Source organism: Rousettus aegyptiacus, unplaced genomic scaffold (assembly GCF_014176215.1).
Source record: "Rousettus aegyptiacus isolate mRouAeg1 unplaced genomic scaffold, mRouAeg1.p scaffold_m13_p_7, whole genome shotgun sequence".
NCBI classification, from domain to species: Eukaryota; Metazoa; Chordata; class Mammalia; order Chiroptera; family Pteropodidae; genus Rousettus; species Rousettus aegyptiacus.
The window spans coordinates 14,242,867-14,258,306 of NW_023416310.1; the positions used below are offsets into that span (position 1 = coordinate 14,242,867).

Here is a 15,440-nt window from a genome sequence, read left to right on the forward strand (position 1 = left end):
CCTTGATGAAGCTGCTGCTTTCTGCCTCGGGAGGGCGTTTCAAGCCGGGGCCGCCTGGAGTCCTGCAGCTGACAGAAGGCCGAGGCGCATCCCGCCTGGCCTCCTCCTTGTCTAGTATCCACTCCATCCCGCATCTGAGCGACAGGACACCCAGCAGCAGAGCCTAGAGATCAGCCTATTCCTAAAAGTGAACGCTGAGCTTGGGTGGAGGTGTTGGTTTGCGGAGAGGGGGGGGAGTGGTCCTCCAGGAGAGCACGTGAAGAAGGGAACATCTTCAGAGCACCCCAGCAGGCCGCTCCAGGAACCGGACTGCGAGGGGGGCACAGGGCCCCCGGAACGCGGCGGCTGGGCGGCTCCATTGCCGTCTCCAGGCGCGCCGTTGCCTGGCGACCCGGGCTGTTGACCGTCTGGCCGGGAGCGCCAGAACGCAGGGCTCGCTGCGCGCTCGCCGCACCCACCATGGCCTCCCGCAGCGCGGGCACCCTACTGACCGAGTTCAATGCCGCCTACGTGCCCCCTGCCCTCATGCCCGGGTAAGACTGCTGACTGCCGCGCGCCCAGGCTGAACCTTCCTGTCGGAGCCCTCGGGGTGCCACTCCCTTCCCCCTCTTCCAGAACCCTCCTGGGTCCTCGAAATTCCGCCCCTGCGCCTTTGGGATTTGAAGGAACCTGAAGTGCCAGTTTTTCACCTAGCTTAGTGGTCTTCCTGGAATTTGCGCCCTCAGAGCAGGCAGTGGCTGGGTGCTGGAGGGGGGCTCTCCAGATCCCCTTTGGTAAAAAGTTGGTCCCTAGTGAGCGAAGAATACACCCAGCCAGGGATAAGGGCACCTCCAGTGGATGGGGGCTGGGTAAGGGGGAGGAGGCAGACACCCTGCGGAGCTGGAGTTTGGAGACACCCAGGCAGGAGCAAGACGGTGTGGAGTCACCAAGAAGGGAGTAAGTTCTTCGGTCCCCAGCACAGCGTAGGGCACCCAGGATTCGCGCAACATTAGTATATGTCTGTTCGAAGAAGTGAAGGAAACTGGGTGGGCGCCTGGGGACGAGGCTCGAAGAATCTGGCAAGACAGGACGGGCAGCAGTGTTCAGTAGCGTGCACTACCCCGGGGCTTGCCTTCGGTTCTCCCACAGAACGCTGGCTTTGAAAGCTTCCCAAGCTGCTTTGCCTCTAGCATTTTCAGAGGCAGAGTCAAACCGACCATTTTTTTCCCCTCCTCTGAATGTTTTCCAACTCCAACATCCAAGACGCATGTCTGATTGTTTCTTTCCTGCCCTTTCTCCGAAAGTGTCTTGAGATTTCCACTCCCAACCTCCTCTTCTGGGATGTAAGATCTTATCTCTCCTTCCCGAACGCGAGCATGGAGGGCAGGGGCTGGATCCTGAGAAGCAACCCGCACGGTATAAGCACATCTGTTTAAAAAAAAAATGAATCAATGAATGCATGAGCGAAAAAATGAAATTAATGTCTTGAGAGTTCTGTAGGCAAGTCTTCCGGGGGGGGGGGTAAAAAAAAAAACAGAAAAACCCCACATGCTCTTCTTTGCGAACTAAACAGACTGTAAAATGAAGACAAGACCTCACAGTATATGTTGTATTGAGTTTGAATTGTTTCGAAGCAGGATAAGCAAGACATTGAGGAGCTGTGGTATTAACATCATTTCTGCCCACAGGAGTAGTGCGCAGTAACCTAGAGGCTAGTGCTGCATTTTTGATTCAGCCCACTTGTAGGCAGGACCTTGGAGAGCTCAAAAGTTACTTAGGTTCCCATCAGCCAAAGCTGACTTACCAAGTCACAGTTTCCTATAATTCTTTCATGTATTTAGGCATTCATTTGATAAAAACATGTTGAGCACTTGGGATGTGCCAGGTGTTGTGTTAAGACAAAAGCGGAGGTGAGGGGGGCTGCCTTTGAAGGGTTCCCAATCTGATTTAGTTCAAATCTGTCTTCCTGGCCTTGGATAGTGTTTACACAGGTCACATTCTGGGGGGGTGTCATGAGATTTGATTTTATACCTTGATACGTTTTTTCCTTAAGCCCCCCACAGCCTTCAGTTAGGACTTAACCCACCCCAGTGGGTTCCCCTACTCTGTTTAAATATGTGGGTGAGCGGGGGGATTTTTTCAGAAGCATCTCAGACGCTTCTGTATCCATGCCACTTGTCTGCAGTTCCCTTGAGCAACGTGTCCTGTGACTGATCTAGAAATTGTGATAACAAGTGAATCAAAAACAAGGCGGAGCCTGGATTTGCTGCTTTCTCGGCTGGAACTTTCTGGAAAGGCGTTTGCTCTCCCTAAAGATCCCCATCAATGAGGGATGAATTGAATTGTCTTATGTTTCTAAATGCTACCTCATCGGCAATTTCGTTAACTGAATGAAAGAATCCAAGCGTCCCTGCCACACTTGGATAATTATTATTTTTATGTGTCTTTTCAAACATTAATCACAGGATTTTCAGCATAGCCTGTCTCTCCCGACACTTATATCATCTCCCTTCCCAGTTTTATTCGTTGAGGCAGAGAATATTCATTGTAGGAAGGACCTAGGGGATTAAGTAACCCAGCCCGTCCCATCACAGACGCAGTCTCTGAGGTCTGGAGAGGACCTGCTAGAGCCGCTTGCTAGCTTGCGATAGAAGAGCTATGCTGGAACCAGGTTCCTGATGTTCCATGGTAGTACTGTGAGCCCTGCCCCCCACCATGAGCACCTACTATGTGCCGGGTGCTGTTCTGGACTTTTACCAACTTAAAAATAAGCCTGTACCATACTCCGGATGAGAAATGAGCCGCTGGGCCGAGGTCATTCGGCAAGTTGCCCTGTCGGGTCTTTGTGATTTCAACACCCTGCTCTCCCCTGTCTCCAATTGTTAGTTCTTCTCCTTAGTTAGATCTCTGCAGCATTCAAGGCCTGACCGTAGGTACAAGGGAAACAGGAAGCTGGTCTGAAGACCAGCTGGCCAGGGTGCTCCCTCTGGTCCCTTGCTGCTGTCGTTGGCACCTTGCCACTCTCTGGCCTGTGTACCATCCCTGCAGTGAGCAGAGACCTCTTAGGTCAGAATCACTGAGACAGTAAAGCCTTTTTAAGGGATGAGACTGGTCTTAGTGAGACTCTGTGCCTCCTGCTTGTAGGTTGGATCTGGGTGGTATCCAACCCCTTGCTCCCTGTCTCCCTCACCTCCCTGGGCTCCCAGCGCAAGCACTTGACCTGCTGTTGTGCACTTATGCCCAGATCGCTACTGCCCCTGAGGCTCACGGGTCCTGCCTGGCGGCTCTCACCAGGAGGCAGGGCAGGGGAACTTGCATCCAGCCCCTCCCTCCACCTGTCTGGAGTGGCAGCTTTGCCTGCATCAGCCGCTGAGCTGAGCTTGGACCTCGGGGCTTCAGGGACCTAAAATTGGTGCATTCCACACATGCCATTGTTAAGAGGGTGGACCCACCCTCTGTGTCCCCTTCAACAGCCATGCGGCACCCAGTGGTGTGCTGGTAAACGTTTAACAACCCACTCTCTGGAGCCTTAATTCGTAGCTTTCACTCATATCTGTGCTATAAATAAATACTCCCACCACAGCCGATTCCAAGGTATCCACATGACTTCACTGAATGGAGATTTGGGAAGAGATACAGAGCAGCGCGGCACCATACAATAATTCCGCCATGCAGATACGATAGAAGAAAATTACCTCAAGAACACAGACAATAGTGAAATGCATAAATAATTAGGAAGTGATGAGTTTGGAGTATTTATTATCTTTGTTCTTAATAACATCTCTTTAATCGTAACTTTATTTAATTTTTAATACCGGCTTGTTTAACAACAGGCTTACAAAAATCCTGAAAATTTAGCAATCTGCTCTCTTGAGACTGTATGGGCTGATATCAACTGCCCCTAGCACACCTCCGCCTGCTCCTGCCAACTTCTTCGTGCCTGAGACCTCTCCTCTCGTGGTGAGAGAGGTGCAGGTGAGGGGAAGGGAGGGTTTGGCAGCTGCATCTCTGAAGCCCCTTCCATTTCAGCCCAGACTCTGGCACTAGAGGTGCAGCCCCGAAGACAGGTCAGTGCATCCTGGGGTCTGAAGCAAAGACCATCTTCCCAGGAGGAGGGAGGAGACTCTGTGTGCCCAGATAGGTAACCCATGCCTCTCACACAACCCCGAGGGCCTTCCTAAAAACAGGGGGTCAGCGCTCCTGGAGATCTGCGTTTTGTAACAGGGACCGTCCTTCTCTCTAGAAGAATCATCAGCCCTTAAAAATGTGCTCCATGTGTCAGTTCAATTTGACGCATATTTACAGAGCATCTACTGAGTGTCAGGAATTCCGGGAATAAAGATATGGGTAGAACACAGCTCTGTGTTGCCAGAGAGATTATAATTCAGAGAGAAAGAATATACTAGGGGCCCAAGTAGTTACAACACAGCAGAATGTGACCTGAGATGTAGCAGAGGCACAGAGAGCAAAGACAGGTCAGTGGAGGGGACAGGCATGGTCAGGGAGGCTCCCCAGAGAGAGGGTATTTGCAGTATTCCTTGAAGAATGGATAAGGTCGCAGCGAGGACAGAGGAGAGCAGCGTCTCCTGGACGGAGGGACGGCCTGAGGACAGCTTGGGGTGGAGGCACCGGCAAGACGTATTTCCACAGCATAAATGGCCTGTTTGCCTTGAGTGGAAAAGCTGTGCTCGAAAGTGGAGAAGACCGGGAAGACGTCCCGCACAGAGAGGCCTGTGTCAAGCAGGGCCTTGAGGGCAGGGCTGGTTCGTTCTTAATATCATAGTCAGCGGGAGCCCTGGAGGGTGTCTGCCCAGGGGAAGAATCTGATCAGAGATGTGCTGCTCAGCACCAAGTGTTGCGAGAAGATGCATGTGGAATGAGTTGTGAAATAGTCGCAACTTAATCAGTTAATAGAGCTGCTCGTGGGACCCCCGAAAGCTCGGGGTGATTTATTTTCATGTTGGCTGTGGGCCCCACCAGTGCTGTGAAGAGGCAGGGAGAGACTGTTCCCTCCACACACGGTAACCGCGACAGGCTTCAGGGCGTCCTTGTGATCACTGCCCAGGGCCTGGCTGAGCGCCATCTCCTTGCTTGTGTGGCGTGCAGGTGGGTTAAGGGCGCAGAGCATCGGAAGGGCCACGGAGGAGGTGAGGTGGTGGCGCAGGGACTGCTCGATGCCCCCTCACGGGACCTGCCATTCCCCTCTGTCCCTCTCCACCTTCGCCGGTCACACAACCAACAAGACGGGCCTTCGGGAGGCTCTACCCTGGGACGGCGTGTGGTCGTGCTCAAGGCCCACAAAGGCACGTGCACACAAAAAACACAGACCTTGCTCGCCAAGGCATGCCCGCTGAGTGCTAAATAAGCGTGAACGTTTGCACGTGCACGCTCGCACGCACGCCCTTCTCTGAGCAGCAAGTTCTGAACGAATCTGGGATCTAGGCAGAACCTTAGAGGACTGCGGAGGAGACGGCTTCTCGTCTATTGGAATGCAAATACCTTGGCATTCAGAGCAGGTGGAAAGGCGGGGAGCAGAGGAGGAGTATGGCAGAGAGCATGGGGGTGGCGAAGAGAATCACAAGGACACGTCACATTTCTATAGCTACTTTCTTCGGAGATGCGCAACCGCCCCTGTGGGTGGGATGCTTTGAGACAATGCCAAGTCCCTTTGAAGACGGCGTTCCAGGACCTGGTGCCCCCGGGTTTCTGGACCCCTGCCTCCTCCAGTGAACACTTATGGAGCCCTTGTCATGTGTCAGGTGTTGTGTAGGTGCCGGGGAGAAAGGAGAACACAGGTTAGCAGAGGAAATGAACTAACGCGCATCTGTGCGGATGACGGGTGCGGATGACGGGTGATAATATCACTGTGAAGTGGAGATTCTGGTAGAGGGCATAGGGCCAGGGCAGGCAGCAGGGAGCTCTGGCGTTGTGAGTGATTGGGAAGTGCCCTGAGGGGCAGGCAGAGGTGTGGCATTCCAGGCGAGGAAATGCGTGTGAAGGCTTCGAGGCACCAGAGCTTGTGGGGCCCCAGGGCATAGAGCACCTGCGGGGGAATGAGAAGAGGTGACCTAAGGTGTGTTTGGGAAAGATTGCTCTGGCACCGGTGTGGACGGCAGGCTGGAAGCAACAAAACTTGGTCTAGGACACAAGCTTGGTCTAGGACACAAGCTTGGTCTAGGACACAAGCTTGGTCTAGGTCAGTAGCTTGGTCTAGGTCAGTAGCTTGGTCTAGGACACAAACTTGGTCTAGGATGCAAACTTGGTCGAGACTGTCCAGGTGAGCGGAGAGGGAGGCTTGCAGCAGTGGGACAGTGAAGAACAGTGCACAAGTCACTAATGAGGGAGGGAGAGGCTGGATGTGGAGGACAGCAGGGCGAGCCCTGGTGTTCCGGTGGATTCTGGTGGAATCTGCTAGATGGGGGTGGCGTTAACCAGGGCAGGGCTATCCGGAAGCAGGAGCGGGCCAGTTTCATTTATGCTCGGGGACGCATCTGGCCGAGTGCTGTGTGGCGGGCTGGGTGTGCAGATTGGGAGCCAGGAGAAGGATCGGGGCCAAAGACAGAGCGCGGTGTCCTCGGTGTTGGAAGTCTAACATGGACGAGCTCCCCCAGAGGAAGGGCTGTCCCTGAGAAGAGAAGAGGAAACACCAGACCTGGAAGATGAGCAGGGGAAGGGAGCCAGACCCCAGTCAGCCCCCCTCCGCGGTGAGGTCCCCCTCAAAGCCTCCCCGACTGGAAACCTCTTTATGGAGCTGCACCAACAGCACCACGCCTTAGGGGAATGAGCCTGTGCCTCTTCCCCTAAATAGCATTAGAGGCGTGGCCACCTGCACGGCCCCTGCACACGCACCCCCGTGACTGGACATCTACCGCATTAAGTCACTGGGAAGTGCAGGTCTTTGCAATTCCTGACACCTAGTATTGTCCCAGCACATAGTAGGTTCCCAATAAAATAACTTTTAATGCCATCTGACGCTGTTTTTTTTTTTTAAAAAAAGATCCATGTATAAAGAGAAAGTGAGATACCACCCCAATCCAAACACCTAGAATTAAGTGGGGTTAGCATTTCATGAACTTTATCCCAGGTTTCTCTTTATGCGTATATTCAGATAAAAGATGAGGTGGATGAGTGATGGATGGAGAGAAAGAGAGACAAAGCAATTTTACAGAAATAGGATCATACCGTATTTGTTATTTTAACATAAAATGAAAAGCATGGAATTTAATCTTCAGTTAAGTAAGAGAGAGAGAGTAAAGTAAAATGGAAAAATAGCTAGACTTTAGATAAATGCTAATTCATCACAGGGCATATTAGTTCGTAAAAGATCCCTTTAAAGGAGAGAGAGAGAGAGAGAATATAAAAACCATTAAGGAGTTAGAGTCATTATTTTTTTTTAATGGCATGTTTCGATTTTAGATGCCACAGACTGACCCTGCTTTAGAAATTCTTAGTAAGTGCACACCATCTCCCCTCCACCACGCCCCAATTTTTGTTGTTTAAACTATTTTGCACTCTGACAGGTTGTGTAACATTTACATTCTGTCCTGCAACCAGCCTTCACCTAGTTCTGTGCTTAAACGGATTTGACCTCCTGCCAGAGGTCCTGCATTACCGTCGTTTGAATCGTTTCTAAGTCGGCAGGATTTCGTCACACTGCTTTCAAGAGGCGAGGGGTGCTGTATTTCCTGAGTTCTCTCATGCCGAGAAAGGGCTGGCAGCTGCCCTGAGCCCGAACGACCCGTGGCCAGCAGGCGCCTCGCCATACGGAACACTACCGATAGCCTTTCTTTGGTTTTCATTCCGTCGCTGTATTATCTTTTTATTGGGGTTTGGCAGCACCTGACGACCGGCACCTCTTTCATTCCTTATGTTCTGAACCGCTTGAGAAATAAGATAAAGGAGTGAGAGCTGGTATCCGGAATGAGGCTGACACTGACTGAACTTCAGAACGAGGGCAAGGCTGCCCTGCGGCCGAGCGAGTCCGCCCAAAACGTGGCGTGGAGGAGCCCTGTGTGCTTCCTTGCTTCTGAGGAAGAGGGCGAGGCGGGGAGGCTTCCACGAGCCTCGTGTTTTTCCCCTTCGACCCACCAGTCGGATGTTCCTCCATCTCCCGTGTGGGGGATGGAGGCGCTTCTGCGCGGAGCCCTCCTCATGGATGGACTGGTCAGCAGAACGGAGGGGGAGCCCCCGTACCCACTGCTTGCTTTGATTCCTGGATTGACCGAACTCATATTTTTGTTAAGTCACAAACACAGCACATGGAACTCTCAGGAACTCTGCTGTTGCTTCTCAGGTTATCTCTCTCTCAAACGCGTTTCTTCATCAGTGCAAATGCTACAGAGACCGCGTGAGCAATTGGATGACCTTATGTGGCTTGAGTGAAAAAGTGCGGGTTTCTCATTTTGGTGGTGAGTTGGAAGTCAGACTGAGGGACGTCACGGAAAGAGTGGGAGTGGAAGAAATAAAGGAGAAGGTACAGAGGATTCCTTAGAGAAATGCAGGAATGGAGGAAGAGAAGGGTGGTAATGAGAAAGAAGCAAGGCTTACTACAGAATTTTGCAGTCTGGGAAAAAATACACACACAAAAAAAGTCCATGTGTATAGGTTGAAGGGGAGAAGCCGAGAGAAAGGGAGAGATTACAGATGGCCCGGAGGAAGGATGGAGGCCGAGAGAAACAGTGAGGGATGAACTGGGGCAGAGAAGCTGTTGGTGAGGTGGGGGTGGCGGAAGGTGGGTCTTGCCAGACCCAGGACAGGGCAAGCCATGACAAAGAGGAGGACTCTGTCCCGGAAGTGGCCAAGGCGACCCCACAGGCTCACAGGCACTCACCAGCCCCACCGTCTTTCCAGGGCGGGAGACAAAATACCACCAGCAGGGAACTCGAGAGGAGCCCGCAGAAGGGTAGAAGCAGGTGCGAGAGGCCTAGGGCCAGGGTCAGTATCAGGAGCAGAGACGCCAGGGGACAGGAGGGTGAGGCTGCAGGAGGGCCTGAGTCTGGCGGAGGGGCTCTCCCCTCCACCGCCTGCTGGCTTAGGCTACCCCAAGGGCTGTAGGATTCTAGAAAGGCACAGTTGCTGAGGGCAGGTGGGACCAGGCAGCAGGGAGGGACTCGGCATGTTTCGCCTGCAGCAGAGAGCATTCGGAAGGTTCATGCGTAATCACTGTGCTTAGGTTTCTGGCAGTGCACCTGAAGATGAAAAGAAGGAAATCATGCACCACTATGACTTCTAGGCCAACACTCACTCTCTTGGTGAGGAGACTGAGACCTCACAGGAAGCAGTGACTTCGAACACCTCCGTGTTCTCTAGCCCAGGATGGTGCGGTGGCCGGAAGCTCCCCGCACTTCCTGGCGCTTTCCTGGGAGCGTCTTGAATGTGGTGCGGAAACTCAGCTGAGAGAAGAAAGTAAGATTGTCAAGCATCACAGCAGGGCGATCTTAAGAGGTGTACTGGAGGTCGCTGGAGCATGGCGCCTGGTCTCGGCTGTCTGTGTGTGTAGGTCCAACCGTAAACATCACTGGTACCGTGGGCCCGTCAGCCATTCACTCTTTTCTTTGTTTAATAAACATAACCCACCCACATACCACGTGCCAGACCCGGTACTGAGAACAGGGGATCCAAGGATGAGTGAGACGTGATCAAACTCTGCCCTCAAGGAACTTCCGGTCCAGCAGAGGAGACAGAGCTGTGAGGAGATGAAGCAGCACCTAGGGAGGTGTGGCCGGAGGTGTGGCCAGAGGAGACCCGCCTGGACCTCGAAGAGCTGGCAAGGAAAGGCTTCTTCAAAGAAGTGATATGTGGGCAGGTCTTAAAGGACCATTTAGTGCTGGGAGGCAAGGAGCAGGGCCTTGGGGGTGTGGACAGGTTTTGCTTTCCCAATGGCAGAAGGCAGGAACCCACCGGGTGGACAGAGAGAATGGGGGAGGAAGGAGAGAGGGACAAGGCGGTTACACACAGAGGACCACAAATGGCTCCTTCCCACCGGGACGGAGGGTAGCCGATGACGCCGGAGAGGGAGGCAAGGGTTGGATCACAGATGGCCTTGACCTCCATGCTAAGGACTTGACTTTGGAAAGTTCAGTCCAGTTGAAATCTGGAAATGGACGGGAGGTTTGAGCACAGTTTGGAAGCTGTTGCCAAGGTCCAGGTGCGAGGCCACGTGGCCTGAGCTCAGGTGGGGCAGGTGGAGCTGATCGGATGTGGGGGACGCAGCTGAGGGAGGTGGGTGCCCAAGTTTCTGGCTCGCACACCTGGGAGGTGGTCTTCAACAAGATGGACTAGACTGTTGCGGAAAGTAGGGGTGGGGGTTGGTGCCCAGGGAGCACCCGAGGGAGATGTCTCGTGTCTACAGGAGTCTGAAGCTTGGAGGGACCTGCTGGACTGGAGATGTAGATCAGGGGTCATCTGCACACAGGCGAAGGTTAAGGCCCCAGCACGGATGCCCCATCTCGGGGAGACTAAGGGGTCCAGCAGACATGGGCGGAGGAGGCGCATCATGAGGAGGAGACTAAGAAGGAACACTGAGAGATATAGGTGGAAACCAACAGAAAAAATGAGGTAACAGTTCGATAAATACCAAGAGGGAAGTTTCGAGGAGAGAGAGGTTGGTCGACCAAGTCCAGTGCTGTCGGAAGGCCACTGTCAAGAGCCATTTCGATGGTATCATGAGGGGCACAGCCAGCTTTCAGGGGGTGGGGAGCAAAGGGAAGCCCTTGGGCTGCGCTGACGGGAAAAGCTTTGATCTCTGTCGGATGCTCGTGCTCGCCAAAGTCGAGACTTTTCCCTTGCTTTGCCTCGACAAGTCTGTGGCGCAATGTGTGGTCCCACTGAACCGGGGGCCTTGAGAATACTGTGTCTGCTTGTGCGCTCTGTGTCTCCAAGAGTCCCCGCTTGCCAGTCTCCTGCCCCTCTTACTGGCCGCCTTGGTTACAGAGGGCACTGGCGCTCCAGACCCTGGTCAAGCCCTGCAGGCCGTCTGGGTGGTGCCTCGGACACTCGCCTCGTGCCACTGCTGAGCGTCCGCCGCCCTCTCGGACTCTCTCTGCCTTTTCATGAAATAACTGCAGAAGCTCGGAGCTGCAGGAGGCCTCTGCGCCTTCAGGCCAACCCCTGAGTAAATGGGGGGCCATCGAGGGAGAGTGATTTGCTTACAGCCTTGCTGAGGGGGTCAGGCCCGAACCCTGGTGTTCTGGCCCCTGCGAAAGCCTCTGGTCTGGAGACGTGACCATCTGAGAGGCCAGGGGAGGAAGACGCCCAGAATCTCCTTCATTCGTCTTTTACCAGAGACCAGAGCTGGGCGGTGCGCCTTAGGAGGCCTCTCAAGGCCCAGAGGTGACCCGCGGGGCCCACTGACCGCGCCCCCAGGTTCTAAGGGCCTCCAGTGGGACTGACCGGGAGCCCTCCCCTCCCCCACTGCCGTCGCAGGTACCGAGGCCATGTTCCTGGTGTGGCTTTCTCCTTCGGCTCCTCGTATGGCACCGCCACCCTCAAGTACTTCCAGGACCACCGCAACGCAGTCCTGGAGAGGAGCCGCACTCCCCTCAGCAGGGGCGGCCACTTCCCGACCATCTTCTCCCCGAACCCCAACCTCGTGCTCAGCGACCGCACCAGGGACCGCTGGCTACACGCCCCCAGCTACACCCGCTTCAACCTGGACAATGGCCGCTCTACCGACTTCTCCCGCTTATACCAGGTGGGCTCCCCTCCTCCGACCATGGGGAGGGCTGGCGGCTGGGGCCAGGGGAGACCTCTTACCCTCCAGAGCGCCTCCATTTGCTCATGCGGAGCCCCTGAGCCAGCAGGGCACCCGGTGAGTTTGGCTAGAGGCGGTGCGGGGAGGGCTCAGGATTCTGCTTCCCTAATCTCCCCTCAGCAAGGGCTCCGGTGACTCGTCCCTGCTCCCCGCACTGCGGGGAGAGCTGGAGCCTTTTTGGGGAGTGTTCTCACCCTGGCCTCTGCCCTACGGCCTCTTGGCCCTGTGGACCTTTGCTTCCCCTCTGCCCGAGTAAAAGGCCGAAGCTTCAGGCCCACGATCAACCGCACATGCGCAAAAGGCCCGCTAGGCTCCCACCTGGCTCCCACCCCAAGTCTGCTCTCAACTGTACTCATTCACCTGGAGCCAGGTGGGCCACCTGACACTTCCTGCTCCATAGGCCTCTGAGAATGGGCCCCAAGTCGACCTCAGCTTCAGACAGGACCCTAACAGCCCTTGAGAGCAGAGGCAAATGGAGCGGGACCTGCCCACAGCCCAGGGTTCTGGTCCTGTTCCTCTGGCTCTGATTCAGACATGTCCCAGTGGGACACGGGCACACAGGTACTCAGCTACCTTAGAGGGGGCAGGAGCCCATTCTTTGCTTGTTCCTAGAAACCTCACTCTCTCCCTCACCTCCCTTGCAAACATCCTTCCCGCCTGATTTCAAGGATGCAGGTGCCTCCTGGTCCCCAGGGCAGAGAACTGTGTGAGAATGCATCCTCCCCAGGGTGAGGACCAAGTTGATGCTTTTGGACCCCAGGGGGCTGTGGCACTGTCTCAGTGGGCCTGGGAAGGCCTTTGTCCTTCATTTTGGCTCTAACACAGGGCATCCTCAGTCTAGGAGTGAGCAAAATGAGAAGAAAGCCCAGAGAGCTTACCTGCGCCACCCGCTGAGCTGGGGCCTCACTTACCTTTTCTGGTCCCTTGTGTCATTTACTCTCCATAGCAAAACTGGTGTGGTGGGTGTCATTATCCCATTAGGCGGAGGAGAAGTCGGCCTCAGAGAGGACACCCAGCTGGGGACCTCCTCCAGGGGCATTAGGGGAGACAGCCCCCGCCCCCTGCCCAGGTACAGCCGGGCAGGGACTGCAGGCGCCCGAGGTCACTGCTGCACACTAAGGACCTGTCACCTCTTCTTTGGTCAAACTATAGATGGCACAGCAGCATCGGAATTACTACCGAGACAAGACAGGCTTGGTGCCTCAGGTCCCCTACTTCGTGCTGCCCGTGAAGGAGTGGGAACGGTACCCCATCCCCACTGACCTGTGAGTGCCTGCCCCCCCTTCATTCACACATTCAACAAACCTATGTCCACCAGGCATCTGTCCTCGGCCAGGCATGCAGGCACCCACTCGGAGGAGAGCCTACAGTGCAGAGGGTGACAGTCACAGAGCAAGGGGGTCGGGGTTCCCGCAGCCTCAGGATGCCAGGAACCTGAATGGGCGGTATCAGGAAGAGCGTTTTCCTGGCCGGATGCACTGGGAGTTTGGGAGCAAACCCCGTAAGCCTTGCTGGCCTGACTGAATCCGCAGGCTTCTTCCCCTGCAATGGGCAGCTTGGCAGCTACACTCGTCCAAATGCAAGCGCAGCTGTTCTGAGCAGCAAGGAGTTGCTGCCCTCTGGCGGACGCAGTAGGCACTATACAGAGCAGGGACTCGATCTCCCCAACCCTGTCCAGACTGGAAAATGTTCTCTTAGGGACTTGAAAATATCCACCTGTCCGCCTAACAAAATATGACGATTTCTCAATGCCTGCACCTTGCTGATTTTATCTGGGAGAACTTCTTTTCCCAGGGAAGGCCAGCTCTGCCCTGAGAGATAATCTGGGCACATGATTTCCTTGCTCTCCTTCCTGATATCCAGGCAAGGAGATTGGAAGTCTATGCCATCAAAGTTCCATGTGGGTGAGGGGGAACCAGTAGGTCAGTGGACAGATCTTGGGTTTCCAACCCCATGCCAAACCTTTACTAGCCTCAAGAGCCCCGAGCCTTGCCGTCATCATTATTGATAAAGCAGCAACCTTTTCCATAGAGTTTAATGGTTTTTAAAGAAATGGAGGTAATTACCTCTATAGGTTCCTTTCTGCAAGATAGATGAGCCCATTTTATAAACAGGAAAACTGATGTTTAGCGATGCCCTTGGGAACTGGTACTGGGTGGTAAGTTTGGTGGGAGGTAGAACCTGGAGGAACTCAGGTCTCCCGATGACAACTCCGGGACTCTGGGTTGGCCATCTCCACCCCCTGAGGTGACTCTGAGTCAACCTGAACCTGGAGACAGTGTAGGACCTTTTCCGGGGACAGATCTCGAGACTACTGCTCCGGGCAGGACCTCCATTTTCCACAGCTGCATGGAGTCTGGGACACCCTGGCTCCATCGCTTCTCCAAACCGCCTGGCAGCCTTTGCTGCTGCTGCTGGCTTCACACAGAGGGCCAGTCAACCGGGTGGTTGGGAGTAAGTTGATTGCCTCTGTGGCCGGGGGCAAGTCCCCGCCCTTCCCTGAGTCTCATCGCCATCACCATCATCACCATCATCATTTCTTATAACATTTGTCTGAGAGTTTGCTCCTCGTCCAGCATTATTGTTAAGTGCTTCATATGCATTACCTGATTGATTCCTCAAAACAAAGCTAAGAGGGAGGTCCCACCATTAGTGCATTTTACATGTGTGCACTTCTAACAGGAGGTGGGCCAGCATCTATTCCGGGTCTGTCTGACCCTCACGTCCTTGCTCCTAACCGCTATACTATTGTGCAAATACAAGTTATTCTTACGTCAACTGCAGGGTGACTTAACAGGTGTTAACATGGTGCGCAGCCGGCAGGGTCAGTGTCAGCATGGCTGGGACATGGGCGGGTGGAGCTGTGGTTGGTCATTTTCCACCCTCCTTCCCTGGCACAGTGCATAACGCTGGCTCCATCCTCACCCTCAGGCCTCCTCTGAGCCCGAAGGAGAAGTGGCACCTTTTAAGAGTATCCCCTGAGAACCTGAAGACCTACCAGATGTTCCCATCAGGGAAGAGGGTCTCCCCACAGGAGCGGCAGAAGAGAGACTCCTACTTTGAGTTCAGAGCATGACACCATGGCCCTGACCACGTTGGCTCCTTGGAATAAAATCTGTAGCCATGACCATCCCATGCTCCTCTCCTCTGAGCTCGAAGAGCATTCGGCTACATCAGGACTACCCCTGAGGGTGGCACCATACTGTGTCTTAAGGGCTGTGAAAAGCTCACCGCAAGGGGTTCAAGCCAAGATAAAGCAGTATCCAGCGACTCATTGGGCTCGCCTACCTCCCTCGAGGTGGCAGAGGTAGAAGGGAGGACCGTAGGGCTCCCGAGTCTTGGTGGCAGATCACCCAGGTACAGAGATAACCTTCCATCTGCTTCCACTGGTATAATTGAGGAAGCCCTATTATCCTGCATCTGAGAATGAGGGCAAAGGGACCCCAGAACAGTTGCACCGCACGTCACATGCAGAGGAATTCCCATTCGTGCTCTGGCTCAGCATGATTCAGTCCACACACGAAGCTATAACAGAAGTGGTGTTGTTGGTAAAGTCTCCGAGGCTCACGGACGTTGAGAAAGTTGCTTAAGCTCGCACGGTCAGGATTTGAACCCAGGTCTTCCTGCCCGGTGGGACAAGGGACAGGATGCTGGGGACAGCTCCTCAGTGAACAGGATCTTTATCAACAACACCACTTTCGTTACAGCT

General features: G+C 54.3%; 1 protein-coding gene across 1 annotated transcript; it reads left to right on the top strand.

Annotated features, from left to right (window-relative positions):
- Positions 1-459: 459 nt before the first annotated feature.
- FAM166C (family with sequence similarity 166 member C) lies at positions 460-14,894 on the top strand. Its single transcript, XM_016129006.2, has 4 exons — positions 460-533; positions 11,404-11,671; positions 12,884-12,996; positions 14,663-14,894. Exons 1-4 carry the CDS (start codon positions 460-462, stop codon positions 14,805-14,807), a joined length of 600 nt encoding a protein of 199 aa, XP_015984492.2. The 3' UTR covers positions 14,808-14,894.
- The last annotated feature ends 546 nt before the right edge of the window (positions 14,895-15,440 follow it).